Source organism: Oratosquilla oratoria, unplaced genomic scaffold, assembly GCF_046742065.1.
Source record: "Oratosquilla oratoria isolate Oo_2021 unplaced genomic scaffold, ASM4674206v1 SCAFFOLD57, whole genome shotgun sequence".
NCBI lineage: Eukaryota > Metazoa > Arthropoda > Malacostraca > Stomatopoda > Squillidae > Oratosquilla > Oratosquilla oratoria.
Window position 1 is genome coordinate 106,065 of NW_027467721.1, and position 24,559 is coordinate 130,623.

The following is a 24,559-nucleotide window of genomic DNA, read 5'->3' on the forward strand; positions in this document are numbered from 1 at the left end:
TGCTGTATTACTCGTTCTCTCTTTCACCCGTGAATTTTGATAACCATAGAAAATATGATGAAGCCAGTTTACAGAGTATGGGGGTCACACAGGTACAACTACAAGAAATATAATCAAGACGCTGACATCGGCATCCTTGCGTACCCACTTGCTCCTCATGACGCCTACGTAGGTCTCATCGTATCGAAGGGGTTAAGGTCTCCCAATCCTACTACATTGACGTTCCTCCCTAATCCCTCTATGCACTCATTTAAATCTATCCAAAAAGCCTCCCTTTCTCCTACACTCTTCTCACTACCAGGCCCATATGCACTTACAAAAACCCACATCTCCTCTCCCAGTTTCACCTTCATCCACATTATCCCTGAGGAAACCTCCTTCCACTCCACTACATGTTTACCTATCTCTTCACTTGCTAGTATAGCCACCCCTTCTCTCCTTCGCCCTCTTTTCACTCCTGATAACCTCCCAATTACACTCCCAAACTCACACTCGCCCTTCCCTCTCAACTTAGTTTCATTCAAAGCCAACATATCCATCTTCTCACAAACATATTACCTATCTCTTCCCTTTTACTCTCATCTGTACCACATCCACGCACATTAACCCCTTCCATACGGTGCCGCACACGTAGGCGTCATGAGGAGCAAGTGGATTCGCGACGCTGCCATATCGGCGTCTTGATTATATTTATTGTAGTCGCCCCTGTGTTTTTACATTCTTCCAAATGTGCCCTGAATCCCATTCTCTGTGGTTTTCAAAATTTGCGGGTGAAAGAGAGAACGATCGATATAAGCGGTGACTATATTTTATGATGCGAGTATTATTACGACACGTCGTACGGCTGGCATTGGCTGCTGCCCGCGAGATTTAAGTCCGGAGTGAAGTGGTTAAAAGACTCCTAGACCCTCTTATGCTTTTTCATTTTTTAGGAATGTCCCCTGTGGGGCTACAAGGAGAAGGATGCCTGGTCCCAATCCCTGTCCCGTTTTTCTCGCCTCTTATGATCCAAGTGGAAATAGTTGGTGGCAGCATTCTTTTCCCCCCATCACAGGGTAGGTGAAACAAGGAAATGAAATTCAGAGAAATGCTATGGGACAGCAACAAGGGGTTCGGGGACAGCATAACGGAGGGACAGTAGCAGTAGTAAAAGTTTCATAATTTTTCTGTGAGCAGAGTCTTCCTCTATCACAGACAAAATGATGTATGGCTCTGGTCCATAGGGGCGCCCCATATAGACCCTAAAGTATCAACTGCATGCTACTTTGTCATAACAACATGCAGCTACCCTGCATGCTACTTTGCCATAATAACATGCAGCCAGTACCCCTGACAGGGGTATTGGCTTTTAGATAGTTAGAATTTGTGAGAGAATCATCAAAGATAGATGGACAAAATATCTGGGAGAGAATGATATACTGAATCCGAGGCAGTTTGGATTCAGACAAGGAAGATCATGTACTACTAATTTAATTTGTTTCTATTCAAGATTAATAGATATATTGCAAGAAAGGGATGGCTGGGGAGACTGCCTTCCAGGACTTACAAAAGGCATTTGATAAAGTACCACACAGAAAATTGCTATATAAACTGGAAACAATAGGAGGCATACATGGAAAACTATTGAATTGGATAGAGGACTTCCTACAAGGAAGAAAAATGAGAGTGGTGCTCAGAGACAAATATTCAAAATGAGAAGAAATGAGTAGTGGCGTCCCACAGGGGTCAGTACTAGCTCTGATAATGTTTGCTATATATGTAAATGACATGGACGAAGGCAATGAAAGTTACATAAACTGCTTTGTGGATGACGCAAAATTATTAAAGAGAATAAACTCAGAAATAGACTGTGACTCATTACAGAGTGATCTGAACAAAGTCTCAGAGTGGAGAAGAGATGGGAGGTAGAATTCAACATCAAGAAGTACAGTATAATTGAATTTTGAAAAAGCAAGAAGAGAATATCAGGACAGTATAAAATTGATGGAAAAGAAGTAAAGAAAGTAAATTCTGAAAGGGACCTAGGAGGAATCATCACCAAAGACATGTCGCCAGATAAACATATACATAAAACAGTCGGAGAAACATCAATAAAGGTGGTTGTGATGGTGACGAGTTGAATTGTCGCGAGGCTCGGATAGACACAGTGGGAGGAGATTGAAAGAATGTTAGGTCATTATAGACCCACTGGAGCAATTTAGGGTAATAAGTAAAATTCACAGTAGTAGGTACTTTTGCAGAGCTCTGGGCACCAGTTCTGTCATGACCGAGGACCACTCGTTCGCAATATGGATGAAGTACAAAGTATAGAAAGGAGTAACAAGAAAATAGCATGTGGAAACACAAAAATATATATATATATAATTCTTAATGAGGTATTAACAAGATATTTCATAAGAGATTGAAGATTGTCTTGTAATGAGGCGACGTAGAGAAAGCAGGCTGGAGATCCACGAAAGGTGGACTCGTCAGACAAGTAAGCCCGAAGCCCCGTGGCTCCAAGCTGGAAACCAAAAATAGCGTAAACGTTCAGGCCTAATAACAGAAAATCAATTGGCAAGAACATAAACCAGAGATTAAAATCACTAAGTGGGTTAGACTGGGGTCGAGAAGAGAATGTGACGTGAAATTGAAGTGACGTGATGTGATGTGATGTCATGATGTGATGTCGGGATGTGACATGATGTGTGACGTGAAGTGTGGCGTGACGTGAATTTTTTAACAAAAGGGGATTCAATTGTTAACCCCTTCGATATGATGATGCCTACGTAGGCGTCATGAGGAGCAAGTGGGTACGTGAGGATGCCAATGTTGGCGTCTTGATTATATATATTGTAGTTGTACCTGTGTGACCCCCATACTCTGTAAACTGGCTTCATCATATTTTCTATGGTTATCAAAATTCACCGTCTGGGGTATTGGCTGCATGTTATTTTGACTGTGATAGAGGAAAACTCTGTTCATAGAGAAATTATGACACTTTTATACTACGACTGTCCCTCCGTTATGCTGTCCCCACCCCTTGTTACTGTCCTGTACAATTTCTCTGAATATTCATTTTCTTTTTCGCCTACCTTCCCTGTGGTGGGGGAAAAGAATACTGCCACCAAGTAATTCCACTTGGATCGTAAGAGGCGAGAAGAAAGGGACGGGGATTGGAACTAGGCATCCTTCTCCTAGTAGCCCCACAGGGGACATTCCTAAAAGAAAAAGCAAAGGCATAAGAGGGTGTGGGAGTTTTCTGACCAGCACCCTAAGGTTTGGGTCTTTTAATGTGCGTGGATGTGGTACAGATGAGAGTAAAAGGGAAGAGATAGGTAGTATGTTTGTGAGAAGAAAGATGGATGTGTTGGCTTTGGGTGAAACTTAAGCTGAAAGGGAAAGGCGAGTGTAAGTTTGGGAGTGTAATTGGGAGGTTATCAGGAGTGAAGAGAGGGCGAGGGAGAGAAGGGGTGGCTATTCTAGTAAGTGAAGAGATAGGTAAATGTGTAGTGGAGTGGAAGGAGGTTTCCTCAAGGATAATGTGGATGAAGGTGAAACTGGGAGAGGAGATGTGGGTCTTTGTAAGTGCATATGGGCCTGGCAGTGAGAAGAGCGTAGAAGAAAGGGAGGCCTTTTGGATAGATTTAAATGAGTGCATAGAGGATTTAGGGAGAAATATCAATGTAATAGTACTGGGAGACCTTAATGCTAGGGTAGGAAATGATCCAATTGATGGAGTGGTTGGGAAATGTGGAGTTCCAGGAGAGAATCGTAGTGGAGAGTTGATGGTGGAAATGTGTCTAGAAAGAGAGTTGATGATAGCAAATACAGTGTTTCGGAAGAAAGTCAAGCATAAGTACACATGGGAGAGGGTGGTGGATGGAAGGGTGGTAGATAGAGCGTTAATGGACTATGTAGTGGTAAATAGGATTATGATAGGAAGAGTTAAGGATGTACATGTGCTGAGGGGAGAGGGTGGGGGCATATCAGATCATTTTTTGGTGGAAGGTAAGTTGAGAGTGGAGGATAGATGGAGGAAGAGGAAAAGGACAAAAGGTAGGGAGGTGCTTAGAGTGAACTCTTTAAATGAAAAGGAAAAGGAGAAGGAGTACAAGAAGAAGCTGAAGGAGGAGTGAAGGATAGAGTAGAGGTAGGTGTGGAGGAGGAATGGGGATGGTTCAAGGAGGGAGTCACAAAGTGTGCAAAGATGGTGTGTGGAACAAGAAGGACAGGAGGAAATAGAAGAAAGGGTAGTGAATGGTGGGATGAGGAAATGAAGAAGGTTGTAGAAGAGAAAAAGCGAGCTTTCACAGATTGGTTACAAAATAGGACGAGGGAGTCATATGAGAGGTACAAAGAAAAGAAAAGAGAAGTAAAGCAAAAGGTAAAGGAGGCAAAGAGGAAAGCAGATGTGAAATGGGGTAAGAGTACGACAGATAATTTTGAAAGCAATAAAAAGATGTTTTGGAAAGAAATTAAGAGAGGAAGAGCAGGTGAATCAAGTAGAGAAGAAAAGGTAAAAGGTGCAGATGGAGAGATGATAATAGAAGAGAAGGCAGTAAGGGGAAGATGGGCAGAATATTTTAGGGAGTTGCTAAATGTGAAGTAGGATAGGGAGGTGAAAGATAGCTGCAGTAGGAAATGCTAAGAAAATGAGAGTGATGAGTGAGGAAAATGGAGGATAAATAAGGAAGGATGAAGTGAAGGCAGTTGTTAAGATGATGAAAGTAGGTAAGGCACCTGGTGTGGATGGATGCCATGCAGAATGTCTAAAAAAAGGAGGTACAGTGGTGGTGGAGTGGCTGGTGAGGTTATTCAATGTTTGCTGGAGAGAGGGTAGAGTGCCGGAGGACTGGAGGAGTGCCTGTATAGTTCCACTTTACAAGGGGAAAGGGGACAAGTGTGAATGTAGTAGTTTCAGAGGGATTAGCTTGTTAAGTGTAGTTGGGAAGGCTTATGGGAGGATCTTGATTGAGAGGATTAGGAGAGGAACAGAGGGAGTAATTAGTGAGGAACAGTGGATTTAGGACAGGTAGAGGTTGTGTAGATCAGATTTTTGTGGTAAGACAGATATGTGAGAAAGCTATAGGAAAGGGGAAGTATGTTTTTTGGGCCTTTATGGATCTGGAAAAGGCTTACGACAGGGTAGACAGAAAGGCACTGTGGGAGGTTTTGCGGATAAACGGGATAGGAGGAAAGTTTCTAGGAGCTGTCAAGAGTTTTTATGAGAGTAGTAGAGCTTGTGTTAGGATTGGAAATGGAGAGAGTGAGTGGTTCGAGGTAAAGGTGGGACTTTGTCAAGGATGCGTTATGTCACCCTGGCTGTTCAATTTATACAAGGATGGGGTAGTGAGAGAGGTAAATGCAAGGGTTGGGTCAGGGATTGGAGATGGTTAAAGAAAATGGAGAAAAGTGGGAGGTGAGCCAGCTGTTGTTTGCGAACAACACTGCGCTTGTAGCAGGATCGGAGGAGGGATTGAGGAAGTTGGTGACAGAGTTTGGGAGAGTGTGTGATAGAAGAAAGCTGAAGATAAATGTGGGTAAAAGTAAGGTGATGAGATGTACAAGGGGTGAAAGTGGCAGTAGACTGGAAGTGAGCATTAAGGGAGAGCGACTGGAGGAAGTGGATAGTTTTAGATACTTGGGTGCAAATGTGGCAGGAAAAGGTGGAGTGAAGGTGGAGGTAGAATGTAGATTGAGAGAAGCGAGTAAATACCTTTGTGGATTGTAGAGTGTAATGAGGAATAGACGTTTGGGAATGGATGCTAAGAGGAGACTATATGAAGGAGTGATTGTGCCAACAGCACTGTATGGGGCAGAAACATGGAACATAAGAGAGGAAGAAAGAAGGAGTTTGAATGTGTTTGAGATGAGGTGTCTGAGAAGTATGATGAGGGTTACTAGGCTGGATAGAGTGAGAAATGAGGAGGTGAGGAGGAAAACGGGTGGAAAGGAGGTTGGGAGATAGGGTTGATGAAAGAGTATTAGGATGGTTTGGACACATAGAAAGAATGAGTGAAGAAAGACTAGTAAAAGAGGTATGGAAGGCAGATGTGGAGGGAGTGAACATGAAGGGACGTCCTAGGATGAGGTGGATGGATGGGGTGAAGGGGGCTTTGGGGAAGAGGGGAATGTCTGTTGAGGAAGGACGGGAGAGGACAGAAGACAGGGGTGAATGGAGAATGGTTGTATATGGATGATGTGATGCATGAGGTGGAATGGGCAGGGGGGACGGGGTTGAGGTAGTATGTGTGAGCAAATTTTGACGCAGCCCAAAGGGATTTCTCCCCGTCTTCTCCTTTTATGCATGGGGGGACGGAGAGGGGGGGTCGCCGATTTGATGAAGCGGCCCTACTGTGGATGTGCTGTGTCTTCCGACACTGCTTCTGACCCAGGGTAGTGGACAAGGTGCAGGGATGACCCGTCATCTGGGAGGTGCTAAGATGAGAGGGAGGGTGGAAGGGTTTGGGAGTGTATTCAGGGATGGAATGGGTGGGAATGATTTTATGCCTTTTCCTTTTTGGCTACCTTCCTTGTAAGGGGGAAAAAGCCTTGGTATATACATATATGTTGTAGTGATCTACAATCTTCTGTTTTCACTCTCTTGAGTAATTTGGCATCATCAACAAAAAAGTTCATGTAACAATTTACTCCTTCATCCATATCATTTATGTATATGGCAAACATTAAAGGAGCCAAAACAGAGCCTTGTGGGATGCCACTTTTTACATCATCCCATTTCAAAATTTTGTCTCGAAGTACCATTCTCATTTTTCTCCCAGTTAAGAAATCCTTCACCCATTACAACCATTTGCCTTGAATTCCTCCTATTTTTTCAATTTTACTTATTAATTTTTTGTGTGGTACCTTGTCAAATGCTTTCTGCAAATCCAAGAAGGCGCAGTCTGCCCATCTATCTCTTTCTTGTATTATCTCAATTAGTCTCAAGTAAAAGCAGATTAGATTTGTGGTGCATGATCTTCCACTTCTAAAACCAAATTGTTTGGGGTTTATTATTTTGTTTTCTTCCAAGTATTTGGTCCATCTGCTCCTGATAATCTTTTAGCATATTTTTGCCACTGTGCTTGTGAGAGACACCGGTCTAAAGTTTGTAGGATCTTCCCTATTTCCTCCTTTATGTATTGGTACTATGTTTGCATCTTTCCAATCTTGTGGCACCTTTCCCTTTTTTAGTGAGAAGTCTATTATCTTATGTAGTTTATCTGTCAGTTCATCTATACACTCGGTATCCAATTTGCAATTCCATCTGGTGCATGCGACTTTCTGACATCTAGACTTTTTATTTGGTCTCTTATTTTGGTCTCTTATTTCCCTTTCTGACCCAGGGCGGTGGGCAGGGTGCAGGGATGACCCGTCATCCAGGAGGTGCTCAGATGAGAGGGAGGGTGGGAGGGGTGTGGAGTGTATTTAGGGATGAAATGGGTGGGAGTGTTTTTATGCCTTTCCCTTTCTGGCTACCTCCCTTGGAAGGGGGAAAAAGCCTTGGTATATGTATGTATATATTTCCCTTTGTGTTATTTTTATTTCCTTCATCATGGGTGAACTTCCTAGTTGTCCATCCTCCCAGGGTTGTGAGCTCTCAATTGTAAAAACAGACCTGAAATGTCTGGTCATAGCTTCTGCCATCTCTGTGTCATCTATGTATTCTTTGTCTCCATGCAATTTTACTATATCATGCTTATCCTTTAGTTTGTCATTTATATATCTGTAAAAGAGTTTCGGTTGATCCTTACATTTGTCTATGATATCCATTTCATATTCTCTTTTTTCTTTCCTGCGTATGTTTTTAAGTTTTTTATATATTGAAGGAAGTGGATAGTTTTAGATACTTGGGTGCAAATGTGGCAGGAAAGGGTGGAGAGGTGGAGGTAGAATGTAGATTGAGAGAAGCAAGTAAATGCCTTGGTGGATTAAAAAGTGTAATGAGGAATAGACATATGGGAATGGATGCTAAGAGGAGATTGTATGAAGGAGTGATTGTGCCAACAGCACTGTTTGGGGCAGAAACATGGAGCATAAGAGAGAAGGAGTTTGAATGTGTTTGAGATGAGGTGTCTGAGAAGTATGATAGGGGTTACTAGGCTAGATAGAGTGAGAAATAAGGAGGTGAGGAGGAGAACAGGGGTGGTAAGGGAGTTGTGATATAGGGTGGATGAACGAGTATCGGGATGGTTTGGACACTTGGAAAGAATGAGTGAAGAAAGACTAGTAAAAGAGGTATGGAAGGCAGATGTGGAGGGAGAGAACATGAGGTGGCGACCCAGGATGAGATGGATGGATGGGGTGAAGGGGGCTTTGGGGAAAAGGGGAATGTCTGTTGAGGAAGGATGAGAGAGGACAGAAGATAGGGGTGAATGGAGAATGGTTGTATATGATGTGTGATGCATGAGGTGGAATGGGTGGGGGAATGGGAGGTGAGGTAGTATGTATGAGAAACTTTTGACACAACTCGAAGGGATTTCTCCCTGTCTTCTCCTTTTCTGCATGATGGGACAGAGAGGGGGGTCGCCAATTTAATGAAGCAGCCTTGCTGTGGATGTGCTGTGTCTTGCGACACTGCCTCTGACCCAGGGCAGTGGACAAGATGCAGGGATGACGTGCCATCCAGGAGGTGCCAAGATAAGAGGGAGGGTGAAGGGGAGTGGAGTGTATTAGGGATGGAATGGGTGGGAATGTTTTTTTTTTGCCTTTTTCTTTTTGGTCACCTCCCTTGTAAAGGGGAAAAAGCCTTTGGTATATGTATGTATGTATGCCATTTAGATGTTTTCCTGTCTTTTAAAAAAAAAAAAAATCCAGGCTTTATCTCTCCTGGCTTTAGCCTCACTACATCTTTTGTTTAACCAACATTTTATATAAATCTCTTTTTGTTTCTTTTTTTGGTACATATTTGTTAATTCCTTCGTTGTACTTTTCTTTAGATATGTTCCATTTGTCTTCCATATTTGTTTCCTCATTAGAGAACCTATCCCAATTTGCATTTTGGAAAAATTTCCTTAGTTTTACAAAGTCCATTTTATTGTACATAAATCTTCCTTCTCTATGTTTATCATTTCTATGTTGTTCTGTTCTTTTAATTCGAACTCTATTAGTATATGGTCACTTTTACCAATTGGTGTTTTATACTCCATTCTGTTCACAATATCTGGTTCAGAAGTTAATATTAGGTCTAGTTTTGATGGTTCCTCATATATCAAGTATTTTCCTTAACCCATTGTGTTAGGGTGTATTCGATGGCCATATCTAGTAGAATGTTTCTCCAAAGTTCATCTCCCCCTTTAACTATCATTTCTTTCCAAATTATGTCTTTTGCATTAAAATTGCCCATGATTACTGTTTCCACCCTCTTTCAGTAACTCATTTAGTACCTTTATTGTTTTTTCCAATAATTTGGAATGTTCGCTATCTGACCATGCATGGGTTTTTGGTGGTACATACACTACTTCAGATTTTCTGCTTTTCTTCTTTTTGTTGGCAATTTTAATTGTAATTACTTCTACATTGTCTTGACCTTTACTAATCTTTGTCACACTTAAACCTTTTTTGGTCAATATCATGACAATTCCTCCTTCCTTTTCAGTTCTATTTTTTGCCCAGTGGTTATATAGACCATGTCCCACTATGCTTGTTGATAGCAGTCCTTTCAATTTTGTCTCTACTGTGTGTTTGTATACACATATATATATATATATATTTTTTTTTTCTCTCTGTCTTTTGTCTTCTCTGCTATATTAGGGAGCAGCATTGAAAGAAGGTGAAGAAGCTTGCAAGTGTCTCATGTCAACTGCCTTTGTTTATCGCCTTTGTGGACTTTTGGAGCCTGAGGTTCGTTCATGGGCAACCCTCATTACTTTGGCCAGGAGGGAAAATTTACTCTATTATGTCATTAAAGGTATGTTTTCATTTTCATCTTGTATGTTTTTGTGGGACATTTTATATAGGGGTAGCTGAAGGTTTTAAACTACAATTGTGCAGGACACATGCACCCTCCAGACTATGCTTCTAAGTTCTTCCTGTGAGTCACTCACTGAAAAATAGTATCAGGTGTTCTGTCTCTTCTGAATGGTGGTTTAAAGGTCAGATATCAAGACTTCCGTAACTTTTTGTATTTACAGTTTAATGTACATAAAAAAGCATACTGACAGTATTCTATATAATTCCACCATCTACATCTTATCAAATTTGGCAAAAACAGTTGTTTGTCTTCATCTCATTGCGTCGTCTGCTATTTGAAACAACCCACCCATGCGCTTCGGGAACGTTTGGGGAATTCCGCGTTCGTGACGTCACAGTTGCCAAACAATATTGTTATTCTGAGAGTGCATCGTATCGCTTTTGCATTGTCAGTCGTGTGTCGTCTCTTGAGTGTCTCAATTTTTTTTAATTTTATTGTCACAAAATTGTGATAATGATGGTGTACTGCATTGCCGCAGGCTGCAACAATGGTAGTGGAAGTGGGAGGAGTTTCTTTCAATTTCCTACGGAGCCAGCCCGACGATCGGAATGGATAGAAAGGTGAACAGAGCAGGCAAAAGACCGGGCAAACTGTGGGAGCCTTTGAAGTTTTCAAAACTTTGCTCTGACCACTTCGAAGAGGAATGCTTCGAAATTAATCTAGCGTTATCGATTGGATTTATGGAGAAGACCAGGAGACATCTAAAACCTGATGCCGTGCCCTCAATTTTTGCAGCTACTACAAAGCATTCCACGCCGAAACCAAAAAAGAAAAGTAGGAGGTCAGCGTTTGATAAACGCCGGAGGCTTGAGGTACCGTAGGCAGTTTACTTTTTCTGACTCCATGCATCATGTGCATGTGTTAGGCTTAGGCCTATGCCTATGTCAGAGAGGGCTTGTTATAAATTCCATGGACATGCAGGATGGCCTATATAGGCCTAGTAGGCCTAGTGAATTAAACTGGCCCTGATGCCATGGACCGGAGCAGTGGCGGCGCCAGGGGGGGGCTTTAGCCCCTCAAAAAAGTGGCCAGCCCCCCATTAGCCCCCCAACTGAAATGAGCAAATTGAAAATTTAAAACACTCATTGAAATAATTTTATTAAGTGGATTTTTTAATTGCCAGGGCTAAAGATTTATCAGCCATCAGTGCTAGCCCTACCATTAACCCCCTCCCCTTCTGAAATGAGGATAATATATGTGTATTATCATATTACTATTAGCCCCCCAAAAATTTGCTCAGCCCCCCCTTAGCCTCCCCAACTAAAACTTCCTGGCGCCGCCGCTGGACCGGAGGTATAAAATATTGCAGATACCTACAAAAGACACACTAAATCAGATGTAGTGTCTGAAAGACAATCGCGAACACGGTTTAATCATTGAAGCACTGACTAGGTTGTGTACAGCAGCAGTATTGCCATCACATAAACATGATAAAAAGTCAACAGACTAGTACATGGTACATGACTTTGTAATCAAACTAACAGTGATTTCATAAGTCCACATTGCTTCCTGATATTTATATCACATGTCATTGCGTTCACATCAAACTTGGGGATATTTGAAACCATAGTATGTATAGTCCTCACTTTCCCACTATGCACGAATTCGTGAGACTGCACAAGATGGCAAAACTTTTCTGTTTTTTTTACCAAGGATGTGGTAAATCCATCTGGTGAAGTGCCGGTAAGCAATATATCTGTATAGCCTGAAAGAAACAACTGCATAAATATTGATAGTCATTTTATGATGTTTTTCCTTGTACATATTTTTATTTTTATGCACTTTACTGTGTTTAGTAAAATAGAAAATACACAGTTGACAGTACTTATTAAAATATTATTTGGCTTCATTTTATTTACATGTATTCATTCATTCATTCCAGTATTTTAAATGAATAATCTCGATCTTGCAGGAAGAAATGGCCACAAGGCAATTCATATCACTTAATTTTCCCCCCATGCTTGGAATTTTAGAGAGAGACTGACAAATGATTGTCGACATAAAAACAAAGGACCCCATCCCATGCTTGCAATGATAGCCTAAATAAGGTAGGAATAATGCACTGAATTTCATACCAGTTGGTATTCCCAATCCTATGAGACTGGTCAGATCTTTTGCGTTTGCGTCTAGGAGGGGTGGTAGGCCCATCTTGATTCTCGGCACTGTCTAAATCAACGTCGCCGTCGAATTCCGTCTCCTCCCCCGTGGTCTCGGGTTCTGAATCTGACAAATTGCTTTCCCCTTCTTCTTCGCTATTTTGTTCACCACTTTCTTCATCTTCACTTGCACTGTATTCCGACAAACGGGCTGTCCTATTATCAGTTCGAACTGGTAAGGCTTTACAATGCGATGTTCGGCGATATCAAACTCCTCTTCCTCTTCTTCCACCATACATACTATCCTCCCGAATTGGAGTGCACAATGGGCCATTTTTGCGAACAAATTTGGATTAAAAACGAACATGAAGATGAATAACTCGATTGGAATGACTGACCTAAACTACAGCGTGTGTTTCTTTGTCTGATTGTTTGGCAACTGTGATGTCACCGCCGGTTCACCTAGCGGCGATTACTGGTACTAATTACTAATCGACTAGAACATCTAGACTTCGGAAAAGTGGTATGTGAGGCGCAATTAAAAGTGAATTTTCTGAATAAATTCTTCTGTAACAGGTAAAAACTTTATTTGTATGCTTTTAAAAAGTACTTTTTCGAGCAATATGATGATTTTTAGCAAATGGTATATCTGTTGATATCTGACCTTTAACTTTTAAAGAAGGATGAGGGACCAATGACAGGATGGGGACTGTTGCCAGCTGCTGTAGTGCTCCAGGTTTTCCAGTTAGTGAAACTCTAGGTAACAATTATTATTTCTTAAGAAAGGTGACCACAAGACCAGAATTGTTCCACAGAGGCCTGAATGGCTGCACCTAAATTACTTCTTCAGGTGAACTATTTTGCTGAATGGGTGAACATGTAGAGTCACATTTCCATGATTTACTCTTTCAGCTGTTCATGTATTTACTGTTCTTTTGTGCCAGGTTTGAGTGAGTTGATGCTGGCATTCCCTGAAATGGTTCCTCAACATTTAGCTGAGGAGCTGAAGGTGAAAATGGAGAACAACAGTGCTCTTGAGGACAGTACATCTTCTGGCAGGGACCAAACAAGCACCCAGACTCTGCAGCTTACAGCCAAGGCAGCCTTGGCTTTCTACTACCTTAGGACTGGACAGGTCTTTATATCCAGTATTTCATTTTCATTCCGTGTTTTTTGCAGTTAACCTTGTTTATGTATAAGTATTTTTGAGTTTGGTAAAAAGCTGTCAAAGCAGTATTCATGACTCATCATAGTGTTACTACTAAATTTGTCATATTATTATTACATTGACCAAATCACAGGGTTTGTAGTTTGAGGCCACCCATGTTTTCTATGCAAGTCATAAAAGGTGACAAAATGGGATAGAATGATAGGACTAGGGATCTTGCTCTCTATATGTTCATCCTACAAGAAGTCAAGACATGTGTGCCTTGGCTGGCTACCTCCCTTATAAATGGGAAGAGGCCCTTGCTATATAGATAGATCTCTATCTATTTAGCCTATGTGCTTCCCCCGTATTAGAGAGGTAACTAGTCAAGGCACACACCCACTCCCATACACCACCTCACATTAGTGAAATAATAAAACCTATCTTTCTTGCCAGATAGATGGATAGAATTCATTATTTCATTCTACATATAAAAGACCACTAACTGGGATAATGTGAGGAGGCTAGGAATATACCCTGTATGAAAATTTCCCCTGCAAAGAGTGAAGGCAAAAGATGGTCTGGAAGAAGGAATTAGATACATACATATACCAAAGGATTTTTCCCCCTTATAAGGTAGATAGCCAAAAAACAAAGGCATAAAAACCACTCCCACCCATTCCATCCCTAACATACTCCACTCCCCTCCACCCTCTTCCCTCCCTCTTATCTTGGCACCTCCTGGATGATGGGTCATCCCTGCATCTCGCCCACTGACCTGGGTCAGAAGCAGTGTTGCAAGACATAGCATATCCACAGCAAGGCCACTTCATCAAATCAGCGACCCCTCCTCTCGGTCCCCTCATGCAGAAAGGAGAAGAAAAGGAGAAATCCCTTTGGGCTACATCAGTTTATTTCTCGCACATACTCCCTCACCCCCGATCCCCCACCACCATCTCATGCATCACAGCATCATCCATGCACAACCATTCTCCATTCACTCCTATCTTCTGACCTCTCCTGTCCTTCCTCAACAGACATTACCCTCTTTCCCAATGCCCCTTTTACCCCCATCCATCCATCTCATCCTAGGTCGACCCCTCATGTTCACTCCTTCCACCTTTGCCTTCCACACCTCTTTTACTAGTCTTTTTTCACTCATTCTTTCCATGTGTCCAAACTATCCCAATACTCTTTCATCAACCTTATCCTCCAACTCCCTTTCCACCCCTGTTCTCCTCCTCACCTCCTCATTTCTCACTCTATCCAGCCTAGAAACCCCTATTATACTTCTCAGGCACATCTCAAACATATTCAAACTCCTCTTTTATGTTCCATGTTTCTGCATCCATTCCCAAATGTCTATTTCTCATTACACTTTTTAATCCCCCAAGGCATTTACTCACTTCTCTCAATCTACATTCTACCTCGACCTCCACTCCTCCCATTCCTACCGTATTCGCACCCAAGTATCTAAAACTATCCACTTCCTCCAGTCTCTCTCCCTTAATACTCACTTCCAGTCTGCTGCCCCTTTCTCCGCTTGTACATCTCATCACCTTACTTTTACCCACATTTACCTTCAACTTCCTTCTTTCTCACACCTTCCCAAACTCTGTCACTTCCTCAATCCCTCCTCTGATCCTGCTACAAGCAGTGTCATCCACAAACAACAGCTGGCTTATCATAAAACTGACTTAACAACAGACACCATATGCCTCAGGTGAAGTCACCACACAAAAGACACAACATGACTTACACTCCTCAACACTCACTCTGTCCAGACAACACTTTTAAGTCTTCTCTGAGTGACCTATGGGCCAAATTTGGCTGCGCCTAACTACCTTAGGGCCACAGGTCTCCTGTAAGAGAGATCAGACTGGATTATTTGATTGGGTAATGCTGTTTTTGTCGAAGTCTCATAATCATTCAATCAACCCATTGCCCCAGGTGTCTCTTGAAGAGATCCATGGCTCCCATGTAACTGACAATATCCACTGGGCAGGCCCATAGGTTACTCAAGGAAGAAATATTGTGTTGTTGTTTAGGGATTTTTAGTGTGGGCATTGTAGGATGGGGTGTTCAGTGTCTTCTTAGTGGTGGTGTCATCTAGAGCATAATTCATGATAAATGGTCATAATGAGTAATCACAGCTTGATTTACATTATTTATACAGTATACCTTAGGAGCTGGCTACCTCCAAGAACTGAGGGAGGAGAAAGCACTTGAGAAGCGCACTGTCCGTCTTACCGAAGTTTCTGTGTTGGTGAATTACATTGCTTCTTTGTATGCATGGTTACCTTCATGGGTCGCCACAGGTGCATACCGTCCCTCAGAACCTGTGCCCTTTCTTTCCCTCTATGCCTGTCGGGAAGCTTTTGCACTGATTGAATGTTCGGAATCAACAACATCAGGTGAGTAGTCACTTTGAATCTTTCTCTGAGCTTATAGATTCTAAAAAAGGATAATGATGTTTTTTAATGGGGCATTTCCCTTAATCTTAAATTTTTCAGGCTAGGAATTGGGCTCCCCACCCAAATGGAAGTAGCTAATTAGTAACGATGATGATGGTCATGACACATATAGAACTACAAAAGCCTAGATTACCTTGTCCTTTATCTTGTTTCTCTGCTAACCTCCTCATCTCAGAGCAGATGGGTGAGAGGAGGGAGGTGGACTGCACAGAAACAAGACCAGGAATCTTGACCATAGAGTATAAAAGATGTTGGTTTTATTTTGTATATTCTTTCTCTTATTGTTTGGCCATTATCTGCATTCTCTTGGTACCCAGGTTAAAGATTTAGAGTAGGAATTCATAAAATTATCTCCAAGTGATTGAGATGTATAGAATTAATTAGTTTTGTTATTGGTGTAAAGTGCAATGTTACCAGAACTTTAAGAATATATATACAAATATATATATATATATATATATATATATATATATGACAGGTAGAGCTTGTGTAGATCAGATTTTTGTGGTAAAACAGATACGTGAGAAAGCTATAGGAAAAGGTAAGGATGCTTTTGGGCTTTTTTGGATCTGGAAAATGCTTATGACAGGGTAGACGGGAAGGTATTGTGGGAGGTTTTGCAGATATATGGGATAGGAGGAAAGCTTCTAGGAGCTGTCAAGAGTTTTTACAAGAGTAGTAGAACATGTGTCAGGAATAGAAATGGAGAGAGTGAGTGGTTCGAGGTAAAGGTGGGACTTCGTCAGGGATATGTTATGTTGCCCTGGCTGTTCAACTTATACCTGGATGGGGTGGTGTGAGAGGTAAATGCAAAGGTGGTGGGTTAGGGATTGGAGATGTTTAAAGAAAATGGAGAAAAGTGGGAGGTGAGCCAGGTTTTGTTTGCAGACGACACTGCGCTTGTAGCAGGATCAGAGGAGGGATTGAGAAAGTTGGTGACAGAGTTTGGGAGAGTGTATGAAAGAAGAAAGTTGAAAATAAATGTGGGTAAAAGTAAGGTGATGAGATGTACAAGGAGTGAAAGTGGCAGCAGACTGGAAGTGAGCATTAAGGGAGAGCGAATGGAGGAAGTGGATAGTTTTAGATACTTGGGTGCGAATGTGGCAGGAAAGGGTGAAGTGGAGGTGGAGGTAGAATGTAGATTGAGAGAAGCAAGTAAATGCCTTGGTGGATTAAAAAGTGTAATGAGGAATAGACATTTGGGAATGGATGCTAAGAGGAAATTGTATGAAGGAGTGATTGTGCCAATAGCACTGTATGGGGCAGAAACATGGAACATAAGAGAGGAAGAGAGAAGGAGTTTAAATGTGTTTGAGATTAGGTGTCTGAGAAGTATGATGGGGGTTACTAGGCTAGATAGGGTGAGAAATGCGGTGAGGAGGAGAACAGGGGTGGTAAGGGAGCTGGGAGATAGGGTTGATGAAAGAGTATTGGGATGGTTTGGACACATGGAAAGAATGAGTGAAGAAAGATTAGTGAAAGAGATGTGGAAGGCAGATGTGGAGGGAGTGAACATGAGGGGACGACCTAAGATGAAATGGATGGATGAGGTGAAAGGAGCTTTGGGGAAGAGGGGAATGTCTGTTGAGGAAGGATGAGAGAGGACAAGATGGGTGAATGGAGAATGGTTGTATATGGATGATGTGATGCATGAGGTGGAATGGGTGGGGGGATGGGGGGTGAGGTAGTATGTGTGAGAAAATTTTGACACAACACGAAGGGATTTTTCCCCATCTTCTCCTTTTCTGCATGAGGGGATGGAGAGGGGGGATTGCCTATTTAATGAAGCACTTTGCTGTGGATGTGCTGTGTCTTGTGACACTGCCTCTGACCCAGGGCAGTGGACAAGGTGCAGAGATGACCCGAAGGGTAGAGGGTGGAGGGGAGTGGAGTGTATTTAGGGATGGAATGGGTGGAAATGGTCTTTATGCCTTTTTCTTTTTGGCTACCTCCCTTGTAAGGGGGGGAAAAGCCTTTGGTACATGTATGTATATTATATGCAAGCTTGCTGGCTGAGTGGGTTAGGACGTCGTTACTTGCGGCAAAGGTTGAGAGGGATGGCGGTTCGGATCCTGCCACCGGTGAAGTTAAATTAAGGGCATGGTTTATTAAATTCCATGCTACAAAGTCCTCTGTAAGGGCACCTCCTAGCCTCCCGATGGGAGGAGTTTGTGACGTTAAACCATATTATATATATATATATATATATATATATATATATATATATATATATATATATATATATATACACACATATATATACATATATATATATATATATACATATATATATATATATATATATATATAAATATATATATATATATATATATATATATATATATATAAGATTATTTCAGACAAATGAGAGAGAATGTGGGTGGGGAAGGGCAAACGAAGATGTGTTAGGAATAGAGTTTATTGCCCTAACGTTGCGACCAACTTGGTCTTCTTCAGAGGACTACAGCATTACAGACGGATCACAATTCTTATATTCGTAGTGAGAGGGAACCCGCCAAGGTATGAGCGTCATGTTTTCCCTTTGGCTAACGATTTAATTATTAGGACACTTGCTGCTTTCGAGAGGCATTTAAATCCGTCTCTGTCGTTGTTGTTCTTGTTGGCGGCGATATGTGCAGCTTCCACAGTTTTTCTCATTTTCTTCTCAAATCCCTCGTGTAGAATTTCTGCGTTGTTCCAATCAGGTAGATGTCCACATTTGTCCAGGTGACGAACCAGGGAGTTAGATGTTCTATGAGCCCTGAGATCGTTTTTGTGCTCATTCAAGCGTTTATTGAACCCTCGACCTGACTCACCGAAATAAGATGATGGACAACCGTTGCATGGAATACGGTAAATGACACTGAGATTATTACGCATATTATTATATTTAAGAAACATAATAATATGCGTAATAATCTCAGTGTCATTTACCGTATTCCATGCAACGGTTGTCCATCATCTTATTTCGGTGAGTCAGGTCGAGGGTTCAATAAACGCTTGAATGAGCACAAAAACGATCTCAGGGCTCATAGAACATCTAACTCCCTGGTTCGTCACCTGGACAAATGTGGACATCTACCTGATTGGAACAACGCAGAAATTCTACATGAGGGATTTGAGAAGAAAATGAGAAAAACTGTGGAAGCTGCACATATCGCCGCCAACAAGAACAACAACGACAGAGACGGATTTAAATGCCTCTCGAAAGCAGCAAGTGTCCTAATAATTAAATCGTTAGCCAAAGGGAAAACATGACGCTCATACCTTGGCGGGTTCCCTCTCACTACGAATATAAGAATTGTGTTCCGTCTGTAATGCTGTAGTCCTCTGAAGAAGACCAAGTTGGTCGCAACGTTAGGGCAATAAACTCTATTCCTAACACATCTTCGTTTGCCCTACCCCACCCACATTCTCTCTCATATATATATATATATATATGACACACAGGAACCCTCAGTCGGAGAAAATAAACTTTGAATAAAGAAGAATCCTATATTTCGGCTATCAACTGTAGCCCTCTTCAGGAAAGTACATAGAGTACAGAGTGGACTTATAAGCTACAGAGAGGAAGAGATGTAGACAGATGACCTCACTCACTGCAAACGGGGTGGCGGAGGAGGGAGGGGGTGAGGAGGGGGGAGGTTGTAATGTCCGTACCAACTTGTTAACTGCTGCGCGTGAAATAATGTCAGGTGTCCATTGCCCTTTAGAAATATTAATATTAGGGCATTCCTCAATTAATGCTGATTCAACTATTTTCTTCCTGAAACCGCAGTGGGACTTGACCACTAATCTGGCCTTACCCCAATCGAAAGAATGATTCTTATTTTTGACATGAAGAAATACAGCCGAGTTTTCTTGCCCATACCTAATTGACCTTTTATGTTCTGCCAATCTAGTGTTCAAGTCTCTCCCAGTTTGACCCAAGTAAACCAAATCACAATCTTTGCAGGGCAAACAATAAACACCAGGTGACTCAACTTCCTTCGGTTTTTGTTGAATGTTCACAATTTGCTTACGCACGGTGTTAGGATAGTGATAGGCAATAGTGAGACGTTCATGAGGAAACAACTTAGTAGAAGAACTGATGGTATTATTGAATGGAATTTTTAAAATGTCCTTAAAGGAGCGGTGAAAACTTGAGGGGACGGAAGTTTTAAAATGGTTGGTCCTAGCCTTACTGAGGGCTTGGTCCAGAAACCAAGGTGGATACGCCAACTTCTCAAGTTGACATTTGATACCCTCAATCTCTTGGTCCAGAAATTGAGGACTGCAAATCCTGAAAGCCCTCAAGAAAAGGCTAGAGGCAACACTTTTCTTAACATTGTCAGGGTGATTGCTAAAAAAATGAAGGTAACTCCCTGAGTGGGTGGGCTTACGGTACTCTGTAAAGAATAAATTATCATCAGTTCTTCTTATCAAGATATCCAAGAAAGGGATTTGGTGTCCTTCCCATTCAACTTTAAATTTAAGATTCGGGGTCAATTGGTTCAATTTATCATGGAACACTTCAAATGGGCCCCAACTGTCATCCCACGCCGAAAAGATATCGTCTACGTATCTGAGCCAAATCATTTTGGGCGGTTTGATGCTGGGCAAAAGGGTACACTCAAAATACTCCATGTATAAATTGGCCAAAACAGGAGACAAATTGGAACCCATACTGCAACCGAATTTTTGACGGAAGAATTGGTCTTGAAAGGAAAAAACATTTGAAGAAACACAAAGGCGAACTAAAGCAAGAATTTTGTTGACAGGGAGGGGGGAAAGTGTCTTGAAGCTGTTGCAGTTTGGTTTCCAAAAAAGTAAGTACATCATTGACATTAATATTCGTAAATAACGAGGAAACATCAAGACTGAGGAGCCTTAAACCCTGAACTTCCATATTTTTGATCTTAGAAATAAAATCACATGAATTTGTGATATGAGAGTTAGAGAAATTCCCAACGTACGGGGATAAAAGATCCCCCAGCCATTTAGCAAGTTTGCTAGTGCAGGAGCCGCGGTTGGATATGATGGGCCTGAGGGGAATGTCTGTTTTATGAATTTTAGGGAGACCATAAAAATATGGGAGCTTAGGGTTGGTAACTTTCAGTTCATTAATGCAATTATCAGTTGTGATGTTACGGACTTGTCTGTTAAACTCGGCGGCTGCGTTCTTGAGGGGGTTTTTGGTGAGTTTTTCATAAGTGGCCGAATCATTAAGCAACTCATAGGCTTTCTTAACATAAACAGACTGATCTAAAATAACAATATTGCCACCTTTATCCGCTTTAGTGATAATGATGTTGTCAAGTTTCTTAAGAGCAGACAGGGCCTCTCTGTGTCTTTTTGGTAGGCCACTTTCATTTTTAAAACATTCGGAAATGCCATTTAATAAAACCCCTTTAATGCAGGCAAGGTCTTTGTCATATTTTTTGTTCGCTAAATATTTGTCAAAACCAACCAAATAGTCCAGAGCATGATTTCTCTCGGGAGTGAGGGCGAAATTAAGGCCAAGCCCCAACACTTCTAATTGGGTGTTGAACAATTCAATGTTGGTGAGGTTGATGACGTTGTCCGTGAGAGAAAACTTGGACCAAACACTGTTATTACAAAGCCTGTGGAGCTTACGTGTGAGGTTGGCATGGTGTTGGCCGCTGAGGAAGCAGGCCTTCCGAAAAGCTTGTGCACAAAGAGACTTAAAAATTAACTGGTTGGGACTAACTAAACACAGGTCCCTCCGAGCATGTCTGGATTTCCACAAATGTCAACTTGAGAAGTTGGCGTATCCACCTTGGTTTCTGGACCAAGCCCTCAGTAAGGCTAGGACCAACCATTTTAAAACTTCCGTCCCCTCAAGTTTTCACCGCTCCTTTAAGGACATTTTAAAAATTCCATTCAATAATACCATCAGTTCTTCTACTAAGTTGTTTCCTCATGAACGTTTCACTATTGCCTATCACTATCCTAACACCGTGCGTAAGCAAATTGTGAACGTTCCACAAAAACCGAAGAAAGTTGAGTCACCTGGTGTTTATTGTTTGCCCTGCAAAGATTGTGATTTGGTTTACTTGGGTCAAACCAGGAGAGACTTGAACACTAGATTGGCAGAACATAAAAGGTCAATTAGGTATGGGCAAGAAAACTCGGCTGTATTTCTTCATGTCAAAAATAAGAATCATTCTTTCGATTGGGGTAAGGCCAGATTAGTGTTTAAGTCCCACTGCGGTTTCAGGAGGAAAATAGTTGAATCAGCATAAATTGAGGAATGCCCTAATATTAATATTTCTAAAGGGCAGTGGACACCTGACATTATTTCACGCGCAGCAGTTAACAAGTTGGTACGGACATTACAACCTCACCCCCTCCCTCCTCCGCCACCCCAGTTTGCCCCGCGCCTGAGTGAGGTCATCTGTCTACATCTCTTCCTCTCTGTAGCTTATAAGTCCACTCTGTACTCTACTCTATGTACTTTCCTGAAGAGGGCTACAGTTGATAGCCGAAATATAGGATTCTTCTTTATTCAAAGTTTATTTTCTCCGACTGTGGGTTCCTGTGTGTCATATATATATATATATATATATATATATATATATACGTATATATATATATATATATATATATATATATATATATATATATACATATGTGTGTGTGTGTGTGTGTGTGTGTGTGTAATGACAACTTTCAGTAAACATATGCATATTTATGTGTATAATTGCTTTGAATGTTACAGAATATATTTGCTGGAGGCACAGAATTGTATGGCTGTTCTTTTTGACAACTTCATGGTTGGGGGAAGTTTGCCTAACCATTGCAGAACCCCGATTGGCCAGGGCTTGCCTCAAAGAATCTCTTGTCTTAGCACAGAAACTTGCACTACCTCTCAGGTAATTTTTCCACACCTGAACATTGTGTCTGTGCATTGTTGAAATAGAGTTTATATATGTTTACATACTGGTATATACTAGAGGTCATTTCCTTGATATAATGGAGGCCAAGTCAAAGGTGTATGTGTATGGACATGCATACACACACATGCACGCCTTCACACCATAAACACCTCTGTTGCCGTCGTCATCGCGGGACCAAGAAGAAGAGGATTTACGACGAAAAAGGAAACCTGGTTTGTATTGTAGGGGTGGGGAATGATCGTGAGTGTCTGAAATGATATCTTTGCAGTGCTAGTCAATTGTATTAACACAGAATTAGCAAAAATGAAGGAAAACAACGACCCGAAAGCCAATCATGAACCAGAACCATCTGGCGTCAGTCTATCGAACCGCGATGTAAACAAACATTCCCGAAACTTGTGTATCAGCAACGACAAAGAAGATTTTCCAGGATTTAGTAAGTATGAAAGCATTAACTTAAGTTGATTATTAGAGATAGAGAGGGATATAAGTTGATTATTAGAGATAGAGAGGGATATGAGCAGAAATAGGATACAGTGGAAGAATGAAATTATGGACTTAAGGGGGTACGCGACACCTGGGGGGGGGTGAATTTGGTCAAGATATAGCATTTTTCAAAACTGTGTTCAAAATGTTTGTATACCATTTAGAAATAAATCCCGACAAATAATTTTCCAGCCACGCGCAATTTAAATGTCTTGGGGGGGGGGGGTTTAAATGGATGGAGTTAAAGGCACAACCCACACTAGAGGTGGGCGTGCCACTTGGACCTTCAGGCGCATCGAATAATGTTGAAATTCGATTGAATTTTTTGCTCGCCCAATGCTTCAACGGCCAGTATGAGGGTGGAGGGGAAGGGAGGAAGGTGGAGGGATAGCTCTTGCCAACTTAGAGCTCAGCTGGACGTCAGTTACCTACTAGCTTTGAAAGAAAAAGTACGCATGTCTCATGAGGTCTCCTGGCAATATATCACCTTAGCTAGTACATATTACTCATTAGTACAGTCATCATGGGTAGCAAAAAGAACATCTACAATGACAAAAAAACAACAGTTAAAGATGGCAAACAGTCAAAGATGACTAGCCTAGACCTCACCACCTCTCACTCCACCACTGCCCTCACTTCCACCTCTCTCAACATATGTAGCCAGGTTCTACACCATGAAGTACTTTATTCATCTCGAATACAGCAAGAAAATTAGATATTAGTTATGAAATTGTACAGAGGGGAGATAAGAATGAACGTGAATTTATGATTGTGGAGAAGAGCAGTTTTTTGCCGTGGATAAATTTGCTTGTTAGATGCCAGTGTGGTGAGAAGATGTATGTTGAAGTGATAGGAAAATGTGGAATTGTGAAGACATTTCAGGCAGAATGAAAGTTGTGCTCTGAAAAGAGCAAATGGTGTACTTCACCAGGCAGTAGAAATAAAAGTTATGAAGTACATAACAGTTGTGGAGGCCGGCTTACTCTGTGGGGATGTTGCAGTACAGAAAATGTGCATGGCAATGAACATGAAAATGATACATCACAAGACGTTTAGTAAACTTTGCCATCATATTATAGAGACCAGCATAAAGAAGTATGAGGAACTCTTGGAAAAAACAAGGGAACATGTACATGCAGCATTAGAAAAGGAAGACCCAACTTTACCAGAAGTAAAAGAAGTAAAAGTTACTATCGATGGTTCGTGGAGTAAGAGAGGATTCACTTCCAAAGGCACCCACTGCTGGTTAAAATAAACCTCTTTCCAATGATTTAGATACCCCGAAGACCCCCAGCAGTGAGGTTTCATATGAAGAAACCCACATAGGTGCAAAAAAGCAAATTATATGATGGTGTCGTCTGTGCGTCGCCACTACTGTGATATACTTATACTTTAGTTTTTCATTATTTAAAGTACTTATAATTAAAATATGTTGATGATTTTTACTGTACTTATCCATTATATAATAAGAATTAAGCCATGAAAAAATCAGTCAAATTGGT

At 41.4% G+C, this 24,559-nt stretch overlaps 1 protein-coding gene across 2 annotated transcripts in view; it reads left to right on the forward strand.

The window, feature by feature from the left end:
- The window catches only part of LOC143023738 (uncharacterized), an 86,983-nt gene that overhangs the window by 53,264 nt on the left and 9,160 nt on the right, over positions 1-24,559 (forward strand). For both annotated transcript variants that reach the window (XM_076182340.1, XM_076182341.1), the window contains 4 exons: positions 9,736-9,892; positions 12,996-13,186; positions 15,375-15,612; positions 22,394-22,547. In XM_076182340.1, coding sequence (XP_076038455.1) covers positions 9,736-9,892; positions 12,996-13,186; positions 15,375-15,612; positions 22,394-22,547 — 740 coding nt within the window. The remainder of the gene's footprint in view (positions 1-9,735; positions 9,893-12,995; positions 13,187-15,374; positions 15,613-22,393; positions 22,548-24,559) is intronic.